This window comes from Elephantulus edwardii, unplaced genomic scaffold (genome assembly GCF_000299155.1).
Source record: "Elephantulus edwardii isolate Elephantulus edwardi_28Jun2011 unplaced genomic scaffold, EleEdw1.0 scaffold00157, whole genome shotgun sequence".
In the NCBI taxonomy this organism is placed as follows: Eukaryota; Metazoa; Chordata; class Mammalia; order Macroscelidea; family Macroscelididae; genus Elephantulus; species Elephantulus edwardii.
The window spans coordinates 4,129,846-4,148,943 of NW_006399907.1; the positions used below are offsets into that span (position 1 = coordinate 4,129,846).

Below are 19,098 nucleotides of genomic sequence, written 5' to 3' on the forward strand. Positions count from 1 at the left end.
CCTTTCTTTGGGATAGGAACAAATATCGATCTCTTCTAGTCAGTTGGCCAAGTGATATAGAATTTGGCCACTAGATATAGAAGTATATAAAAGTTAATTTCGTGTAGAGGAACAAGAACTCAAAACTGCAACTTGGCCAGTCTTGACTATTCTGTCCTTTAAGTATTAGAAGAAAATGAGTATATGGTGTACAAATTAAGTGGTGGTGTTAGGTGTCATTGAGTCACCTGTGACTCATAGCAACTCTATGTACAATAACTATGAGCCCTACCCTGTTCTGAACCAATGTCCTCGTCACTGACTAATTTAATTCCAACTCTCCAATCACTGAGTCAATCCATCTCATCCTGGAGCTTTCTCTCCTGCACTGTCCCTCCACCCTTCCAATTATGATGTCCTTTTCTAAGGACTGGTCCCACTTGGTCACATGCCCAAAATATGTGGGTGCAGCTTCAAAATTCTCACCTCTAAGGAGCAACTTGTTTTCACCCTCTCCAGCGCAGATCTAGTAGAGGGGGGGAAAAAGCTAATAAAATTATATTTCGTTATATTGATGGAATATGCATTGACATATTTTAACTGACAGATGCATCCCTGGACATGCCCACCAGTCTCTGTCTGGAAATTTAAAGAACAATTGACTGGTCTACTGACTGTAAGAGTTCCATTTTTGTTCCCATTCCCACGAAGGTGTTCCAACAGAGTGTGCAAATTGTTTAATATTATCATTAATATCACATGCAAATAAAATACTGCTGAAAATATTCCAGAAAAGGCTAGAACAGTACATGGAGAACTAACAGAAGTTCAAGCTGGATTTAGAAGATACCGTGGCACCAGAATAATCTTTGCTGATGTCAGATGGATTCTGGGTTAGAGCAAGCAGAGCAGAAGATTGCCTATTTGTGTTTTATTGCCTATGCAAAGGCATTTGACTATGTGGAACATAACAAATTCTGAGAACACTAAATTGTGATCATGTGAAACCGAAAGAATGTTGCTTTTACAGAGGAAGGGAATACTACATATTTTGGAATTAAGAAGGGTGTGCATCAGAGTTGTGTCCTTTCTCCATACCGGTTCAATATGTATGCTGAACAAATTATTTGAGAAACAAGACTCTAGTGTGTGGCCTTAGGCTTGGAAGAAGACTTGTATATAACCTATGCTATGCAGAAGACACAATCTTGCCTCCTGAAAGTGAACATCACTTATTACAAAAGCTCAAAGATACAGCCTTCAATATGGATTGCATCTCAACATCAAAAACACAAAAAGTCTCGCCATTGTATCAATAGGGAATATCATGATAGATGGAGAATAGAATAAACTATCAACAGTTTCATCTTTCTTGGACCCTGAATCAGCACCCTTGGTACCAGCTGTCAGGAGATATATTACACTAGGAAAGTCTGCAGTCAGGGGCCTCTCCAAATCTTGAGGAGCAGTAGTATCCATTTGAGGACTAATGCATCTGATTCAGGCCATCATCTTTTCAATCTCTTGCTATGCATCTGAGAGCTGGGCAGTTAATAAGGATGACAAAATAATTAATGCCTTTGTGCTATAGTGTCAGAGAAGAATACTGAATATTCAGTTGTCTACCAAAATAACAAACAGGTATATCTTGGAGAAGGTGCTCTTAGGTTGTTCTTTGAAGGCTAAAGCCTGTTCCCACATAATTTGGACTTGTTCCCGGGAGAGGCTATTCCTGGAGAGGGATATCATGCTTGGAAAGGTGGAGGGTTGGCGAAAGAGATCAAGACCCTTAATAAGATGAATTGACACAATAACTACAGGAATGGGCTCTGGTGTGTCAGAAATTGTAAAGATGGTACAGAATAGGACAGGGTTCACATCTGTTGTTCATTGGGTTGCTATGGATTTTACCCAACTTGATGACTCCGAACAACAAGAACAACAACAATAATGGTGTCTGGAAAGCAGAAAATGGGACATCAGGGCACAAGGCCATGAGTGTCTCTCAGAAAGGGTTAGAGGGAGAGAGAGTAGCATAGCCCAGCAATGTGGTGCCTCCAGAGCCACATCAGCAGCAAAAGGTTCATTTATTTGTCGTTGTTCAACAGACTCGGGGTTGTGGTACTGAATAAGATTTATTAGGGAAATAATTGGAGAACAGGGGAGGCAAAGAATATCACCTAATGCAAATCCAACTTTTAGCTCATCAGTTCCAAGTTACAATTCCATAGTTAATCCAGGCTCTGGTTTCAGTTCAGCTGTCAAATCCAAACATCCAGCAAGGTTTGCCTCATTTCAGATGGTTCTCCTTCAAGCATCTGGCACGAATTACAAACACCTTTAACTGTGCCTTTTATCTCAGCACTCCTCTGCTTGTACTTTGCCACAGTTTCTCCACAGCAGTGCCATAGTCTGTCCGCCACCATCACCAGCCAGGGTCTTGCCACCAAGATCTTGCTCTCAACAGGGTCTTGCTCTAGTGTGCCTCAAGTCTTGCCCGTCGCAAGTCTTGCTGCCATAAGCCTTCTTCCTCAATGTGGGAAGCACTCGCTCTCTCTCCACCCCACTCCCCTCCCCCCAGTCCTACAGTTGTAGATAACTTGCAAGACCATGTGTCTCTAGTTAAATTAGCTGGAGATCAGAGGGGCTCAATGTAATGGCTAAAAAAGCCAACTTTTAGGCTAACCCCATGAATGATAAGTAAATATTAGTGTATTTCCTTTATAAGACTCCTTTCAATTGAAATAATCTAGTAAAAATCATAATTTAGTGTTTAAATTGTAGGATGTGGTGTGGAAATTGTTTTTATATTGTCTTTCCAATCCAGGTCATATAAATCCCACCAAATGTTTGACTGAGATTAGGTAGATGAAGCTTATTTATGATTTGTTAAGAGGTTTGGCCAGTATGTAGTCCTGGTAAAAGGAGCAAACCTTGAAATTTGACAAGAGGTTGACATAAATGAGAAGTAAGCTTTACAGAGGTGCAGAGATACCTCATTACCATCAAGAAGGAGAGTTTCAAGTGGAGCGTATCATTTGGACAAAGAACTCCTTTTCTCTACACCAAGAACATCCTAAACATGTCAGGTCAAATATTTGCCTTTGAATCTGAGCAGACTCATAGGTGATACCCCATTCAGTTTCTAAGTCTATAAATTGGACAGCAAGATATTGCCTATCTTTTTTCTTTAGAATCGCTAGTGGATTTGGACCTCCAGAGAGGTGTAGCTTTTTGATTAACAACATAATGCAATAAAGCTACATCACTAGAGCTCTTTTCTAAATCTAGGAATCTAGAACAAACACTGAAGATGGCACAAGATGTCAAAAGACAAATTGGTGGACTTGCTATTCCACAGATTTAGGTAGTACAGTGGCTTCTGTAAAAATTTAATGAAACAGCAAACAACCAATGCTGGCAAAGTTGTGGAGAAACTGGAACTCTTATTCACTGCTGGTGGGAGTGTAAAATGGTGCAACCACTGTGGAAGGCGATATGGCACTTTCTCAACAAGTAGGAAATGGAATACCATTTGACCCAGCAATTCCACTGCTGGGATTATACCCTAAAGAAACCATAATTGCCACCCAAGCAGATATATGCTCACCCATGTTTATTGTGGCTTTATTTACAGCAGCAGAGTTGGAAACAACCCAAGTGCCCATCAGCAAATGAAGGGATAGCGAAGCTGTGGTATATCCACACAATGGAATACTATGCTGCATTAAAAACAAGGAACACATGAAATATTATTCAAAATGGGTGACCCTGGAGGACATTATGCTGAGTGAAATACCTCAGTCACAAAAAAGACAAATACTGCATAGTGCCACTGTTGTAAAGAGGAACTGATAACGGAGTTGGGAGGAAACCAGGAGGGAATAAATAATATATACTGCATTGAAACAGATGAGGGAGAGTATTGATTAGGTATTATTGTCATGACAAGAGTCCAGAATGAAACCTGCATAGTGAACGGGGGTGGGGAGGGGGGTGCGAGGGAGAGGTTTTATATTACAGTGGCTTTATTTGTTGTTTTTTTTTTTACTTTTCAAAGAGAAAAGCCAAGGGGGGGGGCAGGGAGGAAAGTGTGCAACAATGAACGAATGGAAATTTTTAAAAAATAAAATGTGAAAAAAAAGGCTTGCTGGCTAGCAAAACTAAAAGAGATGTCATATATGCCCCTGCAGGTTAGAGACCTTAGTATGTGTGGTGCACATGTTGCCTCAGAATATCTTATATATAATTTTTTCCCATGGAAAGATTGAGTTGGATTCTTTTGGCAGAAATCTTGCCAGTGGAGTTAAAAGAGCAGCAGCACTTTATGTGCAGGCCAGACAAGCCTGTGCACACCCTGTGCAGGACTCGCATGCAGTACTTCCATTTTGTGAAGTGTTGGGACAGAACAGCTGTGCAGAACTGTGTAACTGAGTGTCAGAGGGCCAGAGAAGCCAGCAAAGCCCACTTGCAGATACTCAGGCAGCTTAGTGGTAGCTAGATCTTTGACCATGGTGTTTCTTCCCAGTTATGAGATCTTCACCCTGAAACCCACAGCATCCCTTTTCAGCAGGAAGTAGCTAAGAGAATACGCCATCCCCTTTTCCTTATGAATCAGGGTGAAGTCTCTCTCAGGGAGGAGTGATAGGGAATGGCGAAGGACACACTGACAAAGGAGATTAATCAGAACTGGCTTTGACAAGCACTGTGGCAATTGGACATTTAAAACAGACATTCCGGGGGGGTGGAAGAAGAACGAACTGGGGAGGAGGGTAGAGAAAACAGTACAACAATGAATGAATGAGAACCCAGAATCTCTGTAAATGTTCATTAAAACTAATAAAATTTAATAATAATTAAAAAAAGAGCATATATCAACAACAAATAATAAAGCGTTCACATGCTAAAAAAAAAAGAATGGGCATGAGTAATTTGAGTAAATTTAAGGGTTTTCTATTAGAAATGTGTTGTTACTATTTGTTTTTTTTGTAAATAATAATAATTACTTGCATTTGCCAGCATTGTAGAAGTCTTGTGTATCCAGCTTTATCATAGGTGAATACAGTGGTTAGTGCCAATGAGTGTATATGTCTCCTAGCATTCTTTTGGCTGCCCAGAAATTTAAAACATGACCTGTCTGTGTAAGCAATGCAGAGACAGATATGAATATACGTAGGATCTTTGGGATTATGTCAGTGAGGGAAGTGAAGCCTTATATTTCCATTAAATAAAATAATGGAAATTTTTTCATTAAGAAAAAATAACTGAAAAAAGAATATTTCTCTCTACAGAAGATCCTATGTTTTTGTAGGCAATTATATTGATTATTCCAAAAGTCTGTATGCTAATGGCAGTCAGGTATTAACACCATTCTTTAATTTTTTTTAAACTATACAAATACTATATTATAATGTTGCTGTTGTTGTTGATATGTGTCATTGAGTCGCCTGCAACTCATAATGACTCTTATTTACAACAGCCCTAAACCCTGCTCTATCTCGTGCCAATCTTATTGTCTCCAACACACAAATTGACTGAATCAACCTATTTAGTTGAGGGTCTTTCTCTCCAGCACTGTCCTTTCACCCTCCCAAGCATGACATCCCTCTCCAAGGACTGATACTGCCTTGCAGATGGCCAAAGTATGTCAGACGAAGCTTCAGAGTCCTTCCCTCCAAGGCGCAGCCTGGCTATGCCATTGATATGCTAGGAATTTAATTTCCTCATGATACTGTAAAGAGATCAAGATGCTTGGTATTAATATATAGATGCTTTGATATTAATTTATATAATGAATATAAGTTTATTATTATTATTGTAGTTAGAAGATATCTAAACCTAAGGATTAAAGCCAGGTGAGTAACTGTATCTATTTAGGGACTAAGGTGCATCTGATTCAGGCCATGGTCTTTTCAGTCACTTGTTTTGCATCTAAGAGCTGGACAGTGAACATAGAAGAAGAGTTGATGTCTTTGAATTTTTGTGTTGTACAAGAGTGTTATATATCTCATGAACTTCCAAAAGCACTAACAGATACATCCTGAAGAGGGTGTAGCCAGAGTGCTCCATGGAGCCTAGAATGATGAAGCTTCGTCTCATCGTCTCACATATTTTGGGCATGTTGCTAGGAGGTGTTATTTCTTGGACAGGGACATCATACTTGAAAAAGTGGAAGGATGGCAAAGAGCAGGAAGACCCTTAACCAGGTGAATTGACACAGTGACAGCTGCAGTGGAGTTGAAGGCATCAGAGATTGTGAGAATGGCACAGCAGAAGACAGGGTTCAGATATGTGTTCATAGAATTGCTGTGAGTCATACTTGATTCAGTTGCACCTAACTACAACAGCTAGAATGTTCCTGAGAAGAGAGGATGGTGAGATTCAGTCTCATCCACTTTGAGTGCTATCAGGAGGGATCAGTCACTAGAGAAGGGCATCATGTTAGTAAAATAGAAAAAAGGAGGAATAAATAAATAAAGAGAAAGAATAGAAATAAAGAGGGAAGCTCTCAATGAGAGAGATTGACACAGTGACTGCAACAGCAGGCTCACAAAGCAATAATTTGTGAGGATGGCAACAGGACTGAGCAGCACTTCATTCTGTTTTACATTGGGTCACTGTGGATCAGGGCTGACTCTGGCACCAAACAATAGCGACCATATTACAGTTCCTAATATTTCTATTTAATCTCCGAACTTTCATTATTACTTATTACAAGTAATTCCTCATGTAGTTTCAGAATAGCAACTACCGAATTTCAGGAGTAGTAAGATCATCAGACTCTCTGACATTTGCCAAAGAAAGTTAATTATTTAAAAATCAGGGAGACTCTTAGAGAGGCTTTAAAAATATTTTTGTCTTAGTGTTTTTTTTTTAAAAAAAACATAAATACATTCATATTTATTTAGCATCTTAATGCATGTTGTTTCCAACCAAGTAAATCTATTTTCAAAACAGAGATTATTTAAAAGATTTGGCTTATTTTCTTTTTCTTGGTGAATGTGCCAAAAGTCTGTTTTCTATAAGACTTGTGTCTGTTTCAACTTACTATTTTGATTATGAGTAGTTTATTATCCACATAGACTTTTAAAAATAGAATATTTGCTAAAAAACTTCTATACATATATGTTGAATGCATATTTCAGAATGATTTAAGATATACAAAAAGCATGTAAAATATTAAGAACATTTAGCTGTAACATATAATGCTTTAAAAAGGGAAAGGAAAAAATGTGATAATAATCTAAGCATCTGCAGTGAAGGAGTTAGTGTGTGGCACATCTTCAAATGCTGATTTGGCTTCCCATAGAAAAGAGTTAACACATTTAGGTTTAATGAACGGAGGGTCCAACATTTCCACTACTACATTAAGTATGTCCAGTGTTCCACATTTTATTACTTTTCATGAATACTGCTGCCGACTTTTGCACACTGACTTATACCTTTTCATATTAGGGGCGTGAACTTCCTGGGGGGCAGTTCTTTTATGTTTGAAATTGCTCAGAGTTTCCATCTGCTTTTACTTGACTTGTGGTCTTGAAGATCATGCTTGGCCCATGGGATATTACAGTGTGCCGAGAGGATGTGGAGTTTTGTCAGCCAGTGAAATATGTCTGGTTTTTTTCCCTTTTGCTATTTTTTTTTTAAGCAGCTTTCATACGCTTTCTCATCCTGTGTGGTCTTCACTACGCTGAGTTTATATATAACAGAACTATTCACTCTCTTTATCATATTCTGTGACTTGCGTTTTTTAAGGAAAAGGTGTTTGGAAGGAGTGCCTGAGCCAGTAAACTCTTGGCTACAGGAAAACAGAAAAATAAAAGCTTAAAGTAATGTTATATATGGATGTGCTTCAGTATTTGCAAATGCTTATTTTGTAGATGCAGAAGAGTATCAAATTACAGATACGCATAATTGTAAAAAACATTATCATGCCAGCAGTAGACTCCAAGTTTTGTTTGAGCTTAAAATGACTTTGTTTGTTTTCAGGCATTACTACAGTCTTCAGTTAAACAACAAGTAGAAGCTATTGAAAAACAGTATATTTCTGCAATTGAGAAACAAGCACACAAGTGTGAGGAGCTGCTGAATGCTCAGGTAATAAAAGTGAACATCTATCATATATTTATACCTTTCTTCTAACTCTCCCCTCCCCTGAGAGCTTTGCAACTGTTTATTCAGTTTCGTTCCATTTACCCTCCTTGGTGTATTTTGGAGAAAAATATGCTTATGTAAACTCAAGGTTAAAATTTGGGAATTTTACAGTCAACTCAAAGCAAGGCTGTAAAGACCTAAAATATGAATCTCTATAAAAATAAATGATAATTCTTGGGTTAAATACAAGGTTATAATATTATTTACCAAATAACAAATGCAAAGGATGGAATTAGTACAGCAATTACATTTTTGTGTGTGTCATAGATTTTAAATGTATAGCTTTTATACTTTTCAAGTATATATTTATGTATGAATATCTTTTATTCCATATAGGCTTTAGTCTCTATTTGATGTGATTGACTGAAGCTATTTTTTCTTTGATTTAATATCTTAGGAAGATTAAACAGTTAGCTAATTTACATTAAAGAAGTAGTGCAAGAGCTCTCCAAGTATAAGTAATATTTGTAAGAAGTTTCCAGAATCATTTTTTAATAAAATAAAATGGAGAAGTGAAAATTAAATAAATGTGACTTAAAGGAATTGGGGTCAGAAATTTACTAAAAATTAGGAAAACATGATTAGGGGTAGTTTAAGATTCCTAGATGGTATAAATATTTTGCCCTCAACTTTTAATCAGAAGTTTATTGGTTCAAGATTACCTAGCAGCACCAAAGATGAGCCATTTAGTTATCTGCTTCTATAGTATTCATAGCCAAGAAGGCCCCATAAAATAGTCCCATTCTGTAACATATGGGTCACTATAAACTAGAATGACTTGAATGGCTACAGGGTGAAGGAGGTGTAGGCCACATAAGGTTATGGCTGGCTTTTTCATCAATCCAACAATCTTTGCTTTTAAATATATTGTTTAAAAGCAATTAATGTATTACTACTTTGTTTAGTTTAACTGAACCATCTAGGTGCTTGTTTTTCTTTTATTCCTTGTACCCTCCTGCTTTGCTTTATTTTGGATTTAATATTTTAATGATTTTATTTATGTTGATTTTTGGTCCATCATTAGAAGCTATTGACTGTGCTGTCAGTTAGTAATTTGTTCTAAGAGAGGAGTAAGCATCTTTTTCCTGAAAAGGAGTAAATATATGTTTTGAGTATATTAGGTTCTGTTATGCCGATTCTTAATTCTTAGCTTTTTCTTACTTAGCTGCCCTTTGAATCTTCTACTCAGCTTCGTAACTTCCTGATTTTTTTCTCTTTGCTTTGGTTTCTTGGCGTTCTAGTGCAATTTTCCGAGTCTTGCCCATGTTAGTCTGTTCTTTTCCCCCTCGTCTTTGCAATAACCATTTGTATTCTTCATGGATAATGTTCTACATATCTTTTCAGAGTTATCTGATCTGCTAAGAGATCAAACAGGTTTATCTTGGAGAGGGTGTTGCCAGGCTGTTCCTTGGAGACAAGGATTCTGAAGCTTCATCTGACATACTTTAGACATGTTGCAAGGAGGGACCAGTCCTTGGAGAGGATATCATGCTTGGAAAGGTGGAGGGACGGCGCAGGAGAGCAAGACTTGCAATGAGATGGATTGATTAAGTGACTGGGGTAATAAGGGTAGGTGTATCAGAGACAATGAGATTGGCACAGGAGAGGGGAGGGTTTAGGGCTGTTGTAGGTTGCCCTTCTTTGGGATGGGAACAAATATAGACCTCTTCTAGTCAGTTGGCCAAGTGGTTGTTCTCCAGATTTCTTTCCCCAACTAGATCTATAGATTTTATATAATCTGATTCTAAATCCTAGTAAACTATTTTGTGAATATTAAAAAAAATTCTAACTTTGAAATTTATGTAGAAAGCCACAAAAGTTAGAAATGCCAACATGATGCTAAAGAAAGTAAGAATAGTGGAGGGTACATGAATTTTAAAACTTTATATGACACTACATTAGTTAAGAGATTATGTTATTGCCTAAATAACAGCCACTGAAAGATGAATGTAATGTAATAGTACAGGAACATACAACTTCAAATATGGTAACTGAGAATTTTTGTCGCCCATTGATTCAGAACTGACCCTCCTGCAAGTTTTCAGAGGCAGTTAATCCTACAAGAGGAGACTGCCCATCTTTTTCCTGTGGATCAGCTGGTGGTTTCAAACCTCATGCCTTTGATTGCAGCACAACTTCTTGCCTCTAGGCCACCAGAGCTCCCTGAGATTACCCCTTTCAACAAATACTATTAAAACAAGTATGTCAAAATACAGGAAAATGATCTTAAACACAAATCTTTCACCTATCACACAATTAAGTAGATCATGTCCCTAAATGTAAAATGCAGAACTATAAAACTTCTACACAAAAGCACAGGAGATGGTGTAGGGGACCTAGAGTTTGGCAATACATTTTTAATGCTACCAACACATTGACAAAAATGGGTAAGTTAAACTTTATTAAAGTTAGACACCTGTGTGAAAGACATATTTAAAAGCCGCAAAAGGCAAGCCATAAATTAATAGAAAATATTTGCAGAATGCATAGCTGATAAAGAATTGATCTGAAATAGTTTTTAAAACTCTTAAACTCAACAACATAGAAAACAGTTAACAATTTGCCAGAGATTTAAGCAGATATACACCACAAAGATAAACTTTTTTTAAGTAGTCGTATCAAAAGATGTTAATCAACATTTGTCATTATTATTAATAATGTCCTGGATTCAACTATAACTCATAAAGATTCTGAAGAGCAGATCAGAAACTTTGCCCTATTTTGCCCCATACTTATAACCTCCACCATGCTCCCGCCTTTTCTGCAGTAATTGGGTCAATACATTTCACATTAACAGTCAGAAATAATTACATACACCTACTAGAATAGTGACGTTCAGAATGCCTTAAAGTATGAAATATGATCCTCTTGGGAAGACCATATCGAGAGGAAGTGAAAGAACACTAACCAGGTGAAGAGGAATTATCTGGGGAATGCATGCTGATTAGGCCTTAGGATATATAATATGTCATGACCTTGTGGTAAACCCAGTAAATTCACGTTTCTCTGTCTTACTGCTATAAGTTGGAACTGACTCATTAAGTTTCCTAGACTGTAAATATTAGGAGAAGAGATTGCCTTTCTATCTTAAAATTTCTTATGGGTTTGAACTAAAGAGAGACATAGCCTTTGGATTAATAATGCCACTATTTATGAATTAGACCAAGAGAACCTCAAGACCAATGAAAGACCTTGGACATTTGAAGCTCAAATAGAGAATAAACATTTGCTCTCAAGAGCTTAAATGTGTCTTTGGGGACATAGAAGTTCTGAGACCAAACTCCTGCTATATTTTTCCTTATGTGATTATATCCTCTTTTTTCTGCTTGATTTAAGATCACATATTCCTTGATGTTTGAAAGTCATTGCACCTCTTATTAGTCACAAAATGTGGATCCTAAAGGGAGAGCAAGAAATGAAGAGTTGTTGCTTAATAGCTTCAGAGTTTCTACTTGAGAGGATGAAAAGGATTTTAAAATAGTGGTGATGATTGGAGTTCTTGTGGTCTAGTGGTTAAAGAGCTGTGCTGCTAACCCAAAGGAACACAGTCGGAATTCACCAGCTGCTCTATGGGAGAAAAGATGTGCCATCTCCTCCTATGCAATCTACTGCCTCTAAAAATCCCGCTGAGGGATCAGCTTTAAATTAGTTCCAAATCAGTGCCAATGAACAATAGTGGTGGTGATTATACAACATTGTGGCTATAGTACCACCAAACTGACACTTAAAATGGTTAAGATTTTATGCTATACATAGAGTTTACCACAATAAAATTTTAAAAACAGAATCTATACCTAGAGTAATAGAAGTCAGTAAAAGCCATAAACACAAACAGATATTGGGGGATGAGAAATGAAGATAAAAATTTCATCTACCGACATATTCAGATACTAGTTCCATAAACAATAAAAAGACTTTGCAAGACCAAGTGTAATACTGTGCTATCAAGTTACTATACTTTAAGTTATGAAAGAAAAAGTGTACAATTATACTAAGAAAAAACCTGAAATTGAATGAATATCTAACTCATCATGACCCTTGATTGGTTTTTCAAGACTTCAGATCTTTAAGGAAGGACATTGCCTATTAATCTCCCAGAGAGTGGGTACAAGATTCATATTGCTGATCTTATGGTTAGCAAGTTGACCTATTGTGCACAAAACTGGCAGAATTCTTACAGTTATTCTCATAATTTAAAAAATCAGTCTTTCTGACAACTAACCAATAAGAAAGTTTGAATGAAAGTAGAAATGACTTGTCAAAAACTGCACATGACTCACTAAACAAATAGTTTTACTAGATATTGCTAACATTTTGCATAGTGGTTGTTGTGTAGTTAGGTGTTGTCAGCCTAGTGTGACTCATAGTGACTTTGTGAACAACAGGCCTGAACCCTGTCCAATTCTGTGCTATCCTTTCCATTGCCAGCACATTCGAGTTCAATGCTGCGATTGCTGTGTTCATCTGTCTCCCTGGCCTCTTCCTGTCCTTCACTGACCCTCCACCCTTTCCAAGGAATATCCTCTCCTAGCAATATGCCCAGGGTAGAAGAGACGAAGCTTTGTCATCTTTGTCTCCACGGAACACTTTAGCTGCACTTTTGGATCCAGGAAATGTCACTTCAGCTTGTTTAGCATGGATTATTTTTGTTATTGTAAGGATCAGAGTAATGACTTGCAGGTTTGCCACATACGGAAACTGAACAGGGAAGTCTGAATGTATATTTCCACTTTACCAATTTTGAAAATTTATATTAGCCATCAAACCTTTTCTTAGATTAAAGCTTCTGTTGATGATTGGTTTTAAAATAAGATTAATTAAGACAATGACTCCTTAAAGAGAGTTTGGGGATATCTCCTAACCTGCTGACTGGAAGTTGAAAACAGTTGGTACTTAATATAAATTGATTAAGGCTGGGGCTAAACCTGTCTCAAGATTCTTTTGTTTGCTTTTCAGACATTCTGTTTTTAATTAATGCTAGTATTCTAAAATGTAAAATCTTATGTTTATTCAAAATAATAGCAATAAATCTGTGTTGGAAGAAATGTAGATAAGATGCTCTTTGGAGGGAAGGAGGTGAAAGTTCGTCTCACATATTTTGGGCACATTTTCAAAAGAGGCAACTCCTTGGAAGAGGATGTCATGCTTGGAAACTTAGAGGATCAACAAAGGAGAGGGAGGAAGTTGAATGACAAAGTAATTGGCACAGTGGGATTAAGCATGGTAGAGGCTGTGATAGTGGCACAGGATCTGACCAGGTTTCCATCTGCCCTACATAGGGTTAGTAGAACTTGGAGTTGTTGATGCCACAGTTTCAAATAGGGCATTTTCCTTATGCAAGAGGAGTCAACTTCCAGAGAGAATAGATCATTTACAGAGGCTTATATTTCACTTTGAGTTCAGGATGAAGTACTTTAATGATTACCAAATTAACATGAGAAAGATTCCTGAAAAATTTCCCCTTACCCATTGTTAGTTATATTCCTATGGGTGCTCTCAAGCCAGTTCCAACCTACCTCACCCACATACATAGCAGAACACAAGCCTGCCCCATCTTGCCTGAGCCTCAGTCTCTGCTGTTTCTATCTGCTTTTGCAATCACTCTTTCAGTCGATTGCTTTGAGGGTCTTTCTCTTTCTTCCCTTCTACTTTTCTTTTTCTTTTTTTTTTTAAAGTAAAATCAATTTATTAAAGGAGATTAAAGAAAAATCTATTTAGACTGCATCTTTTTAAAAATAATGTATGGGAAAATTTTTTTAAAAGAAGTACAAACGTACATGGAAAATGTACGACAATGAATGAATGGAAATCCAAGTTTTCTATAAAGTTTTGTTAAAATCTCAATTAAGATTTAAAAAAAAAAAATTTAAAAAAATGTCCCATAAAGCATTGCTAGAAAATTTAAAAAACCAAACAAAGGCAACCCCATTCCATATTCAGGGACTGCAAGACCATTGAAAGGGTAGGAATATAGAACTTTGGAATTAAACGAGCAATTTATAAACAAAATCTTGTATTTGTGGTCAACTGGCTTTTTAACAAAGTCACTAAAGTAATTGAACAAAGATCAGTAGTCTTTCCAAGAAATACTGATGGTGCAAAGGAAGGAGGAATTGATCACAGAGCTATGCAATTTGATGGGGGATGGAGGTAAGGGAATTTGAAAGAATCTTTCTGGAAAACAATGTATTCAAATTTTGTAAATAAACTAGTATGATTTAAAAAACAGAAATACTGATGGTATTTGGATGGATTTGAAATCTGTAAACAAAAATGAACTTGGACTTTGTATCAGTTTGAATTTAAAAAGAAAAGCAAACAAAAACAATAAGGAGGGTTTATGGAGGTGGAGAAAGCACTGGCACTGAGTCAGTTTCAATTCAAAGTGACTCTCCATTCAGTTTCAAGGGTATAAATTTTTAGGAGAGGAAACTGCCCATCTTTCCCATGAGTAGCAGTTGGTAAGGTCAATTCAATGTTTTTTTCTTTCTTCCTAGTCCTTCCAACACCACTTGGCTTTCTTCTTGAATGATATTCTTCCCCTCCCCCCATTGGGAAATTTTATTACCACAGCTTATATGGAAGAGAATATATTTGGACTAGTTATTATTTTCTTTGTTGGCTTTGTTTTGTATTATTATTATTATTATTATTATTATTCATTTTAATGAACATTTACAGAGACTTTGGATTTCCATTCATTCATTGTTGCATTTTCCTTCCTGCTCACCCCTCCTCCCCAGTTTGCTCTTCTCTTTGAAAAGGAAAAGAAAAATTCTTTCATTGTTATATAGTCTGCGCCTCCTTTTCCAGGGACTGGCACATACAGTAACATATCCAGTGTATTAACCTTGCTTTTAACCAGCACTGTGGCTCATTTCCAACATTTATTTGTTTGTCCTGGTCAAAACCTACAATCTTATAACAGTTAAAAATCTAATCTAGTTACTTTTGACTCATAATGACCCCTCTATCTGTTTTCCAAAACTGTAGAAGTTAAATATAGGAGATTGTCCATCTATCTCCCTCAGAGCAGTTGGCAGATTCAAAACACTGACTTTTCTTTAAAAGTATGTTATCACAGCTTCTAGTTCTTGATAGTTCATAGTATATTTGGGGTGGTGTTTTTTTTCACCATCACAGTCAAAGTCATTAATTCTTCATAGGCCTTCATTATCCTTATTTCAGCTTTTCATGTGCTTATGAAGCGATTGAAAAGCCAAGCCTTGGGCCAGGCATAGCATTGTCTTTAAAGTGACATCTTTTAAGAGATCCTTGGCAGCAGTTTAAACCTATATAATACATTGTTAGATTTCTTCATTGCCACTCCTGTAGATGTGGAGTGTGGATCCACGTTAAATAAAACCCTTGACAACTTCAGTCTTTTCTCCATTTAGCATGATGATGCTAATTCTGTAGTCCATATAAAAAAATAAAATAACTTGAAATTTCTTTTATCATCCAGCAGATGTACTTTTTTTGATATGAGGGAATGCTAAGCATTGTCTTTTTTATTTTCCATATTTTTTGTTTAGATAAAGTCATATTTTTAAAGAAATAAATAAGAGGTATTTGATATGATGATTGCATTTCCTATCTAAAAGTTATTCAGGATGTGATAAGCTTTCCCTAAATGTTATTTACCAAATCTGCATTTCATGATAATTATAAGGTTTTATATGAGAACAGGTAACTATTTCTTCCAACATTTGTGTCTCAAACTTTCAGCTAAAATTTTATAGTGGTACAGTAAGTCTTGATATATAACACTTTTTTTATTCACCTTCCAATTTCTGTCATGTTATATATGCTTCTGGCTGATTTTTTAACTGAACCAGTAATTTAGTCCATTACTAGTTTGTGTAAATCTTAGCCACAACTATTTCCCAAGGTGGTTTTGGGTCTAACGAGTGGTTGGTGTTGATGTCCAGCAGGAAATCTTGCAAACCAGATGATTGGTGTGGTTCAAACTGTGACCTTGTTCAAGCATTGGTCAGATTGCACTTAGAAAAGTTATTTAATTAGTTTCCAGAAAATGTTTGTGTACAAATTTTGGGTGACCACTTTATTTTTATAGGTAAAAATAAAAAACAAAGACAGTTTCTTGTTGTTATCAGATAAACCTCAGTCCAACATTCTTTCTTCTTTCTTTAAATTATCTCTAGAGAGTTATTTTATTTGTGCAAAATGAATACTAGTATTTATAATTATGTCATAAACTAAAATTGAGACCTTCTAGTCTACCACGCTTTCTACTGTAAAAGCTTATTTAAAAGACAACATTCTCAACCTACAGTAAGCCAGTACATTATCATGAAAGACAGATCTAAGATTAATTATAAGAAAAATACACTAAAGAAAACTCCCTAAAACAGTAAGTTCAAGTCCAATGCCAGTGAATCAGTACCAACTCATCGTTGACCCATCAATGGGTTTTTGAAAATATAAATTGCACTGAAGGAGATTGCTTATCTTTCTCTATGAGAGAGTCACTGGTGAATTTGAACTGCCAGAGACACCACCTTTGGTTTGGCAGTGCACTTCTCTGGGAACGGTGCCAACAGAGCTGCTTTAAAATGCACTTTAAAAACTCTCAAGCTCTTTGCTCTTGAGTTAGAACTGACTCATAGCTGTCCTTCTGGTTTGCAGAGGCTGTAAGTTGCACGGGAAGAGATTGCCCATCTTTCTCCTGTAAAGCCTCTGATGGACTTGAACTGCACGCCTTTAGGTTGTCAGTGCAACTCCTTACTAAGCAATCAGAGTTCCTATTATGCACTGTTGTTGTTGCGTACCATAGAGTTGGAACCAACCCATATCCATCCCTCCAGTAGATTTTCAGAGATAGTTAACTGCATGGGAGGAGATTGCCTATCCTTCTCACGCATTTTGCACTAGTGATTTTTTTTTTAAAATTATTGATTCAGTGGCTAGGGCAATGGGAATAGGCTTCAGAGCTGCTGTTTGTAGGGTCACTATAGTTCTCACGGTGACTCAATGGCACGTAAAAACAACAGCAGGATTTATATGTAACAAAGTACTAAATTCTTGAGTTTCAAGAGAACACTTCATAAGAGAAGTATTGGTATTGTAGGTAAAGGAAAATAGTAGGAGTTAAAAACAAAGTTATATAAAATACATTATTTTTTCATATTTATTGAAGTCTAATTTATATATTGTTGTTGTTGTTATTGTATGTCATCAAGTTGGATCATCTTATAGCTGACCCTCCAGCGATTTTCACAGGTAGTAAATCACATGGAAGAGATTGCCCATCCACCTCCCACAAAGCAGCTGCTGGATTTGAATCCTGTTTCTTTTGAGATTATAGCACAGCTTCTTTAGATGCATTATTCTGTGTTGTTATTGTTATTCTGTACTGTCCAATTGGAACTGGCTCTTAGCTGACCCTCTAGGGGTTTTCAGAGGCAGTTAATTACACAGCAGGAGATTTGCCCATCCTTTTCCTGTGGAGCAGCAAGTGGATTTGAACCTCTTGCCTTCAGAATTGCAGCACAGCTTCTTATCACTAGGCCACCCTTTAGAAAGCTAGGCACCTCCCATTAGGTGCAAATTAATCACCATAAAAATATCTGCATCACTAAGATAAAATATCACTCATATCTTTGTTGTCAATTTGTATATGTATTTGTAAGTGATAACAAATTTTAAAAATACAGTGTTTTTCTATTTTTGCAGAGAATTTTTTAATATGTGTTAAAGATTTTAGTATCACTTTTACTAGGAAGTTTGCAATTGCTATGAATTAAATTGTGCAGCCCCTTCCCTTAAATGTTGTTGTTGTTGTTATGTGCCGTCGAGTCGCTTGCGACTCAGCGACTCTATGTACAACATCCCTAAACTCTGCTCTGTCCTGTGCCAGTCGCACTGTCTCTGATACACCCATTCCGATTATCCCAGTCACTGAATCAATCCACCTCATAGAGGGCCTTCCCCTCCTTTGCTGTCCCTCCACCCTACCAAGCATGATGTCCCTCTCCAAGGACCGGTCCCTCCTTACAACATGTCCAAAGTATGTTAGACGAAGCCTCAGAATCCTTGCCTCTAAGGAGCAGCCTGGTTTAACCCTCTCCAGGAAGAATTGATTTGTTTTCCTAGCAGTCCATGGTACCCTCAGTACTCTTCTCCAGCACCGCAGCTCCAAGGCATCAGTTCTCCTTCTATCCTCCTTGGTCATTGTCCAACTCTCTGATGCATAACAAGTGATAGCAAAGACCATGGCCTGTATTAGACACACCTAGTCTCCAGAGAGACACCATTGCTCTTCAGAACTTTGGAAACGTCCCTAACCTCAGACTTTCCCATCACAAGACGTCTTTTAATTTCCTGGCTACTGGTGCCAAGAGTGTTGATTGTGGAGCCAAGCGGACTAAAGCTGTGAACAATCTCTGTCTCTTCACCATCATTGGTCCAATTGGTCCAGTGATGAGAATCTTTGTCTTCTTGATATTGAGCCTGAAAGCTGCACTCCTTGACCCTCTGCCACAAGCACTTCAGGTCCTTCTCAGTTTCAGCAAGCAGGGTTCCCTTAAATATGTTTTATAAATCCTAATCACTGTACTTGTGGTCACAGAATAGCATCAACTCATTTGAGAGTGTTTATTAATGGTATAGTATTAATAGGGAAGTGTGTATCATCAGTCTTTTTTGAAGTACAAAAGAAATTAAATAAGCAATCTCGGGAGTAATAGATGTATAGACTGTACCAAATGAATATAACTAATGAGCAAGCAATAAGATTTATCAGAGCCAATAGGAAGAATTTGGCTCCCTGAATTTGGACATTTAGCCTCCTAGTCAGAGAACAAATGTCCTTATTAGAGGTATTCACTTGTAGCTACAATAATAATATAATAGAGCAAGAAGCACTAGATAACTAAGACTCCAGCATTTTATTATAAAGAAAAGCATTTATAAATTCTAATTATTTAATTATTCTTCACTCAA

At 37.0% G+C, this 19,098-nt stretch overlaps 1 protein-coding gene across 2 annotated transcripts in view; it reads left to right on the forward strand.

Annotated features, from left to right (window-relative positions):
• CCDC91 (coiled-coil domain containing 91) overlaps positions 1-19,098 on the forward strand; it is a 392,671-nt gene that overhangs the window by 215,352 nt on the left and 158,221 nt on the right. For both annotated transcript variants that reach the window (XM_006895069.1, XM_006895070.1), the window contains one exon: positions 7,969-8,076. In XM_006895069.1, coding sequence (XP_006895131.1) covers positions 7,969-8,076 — 108 coding nt within the window. The remainder of the gene's footprint in view (positions 1-7,968; positions 8,077-19,098) is intronic.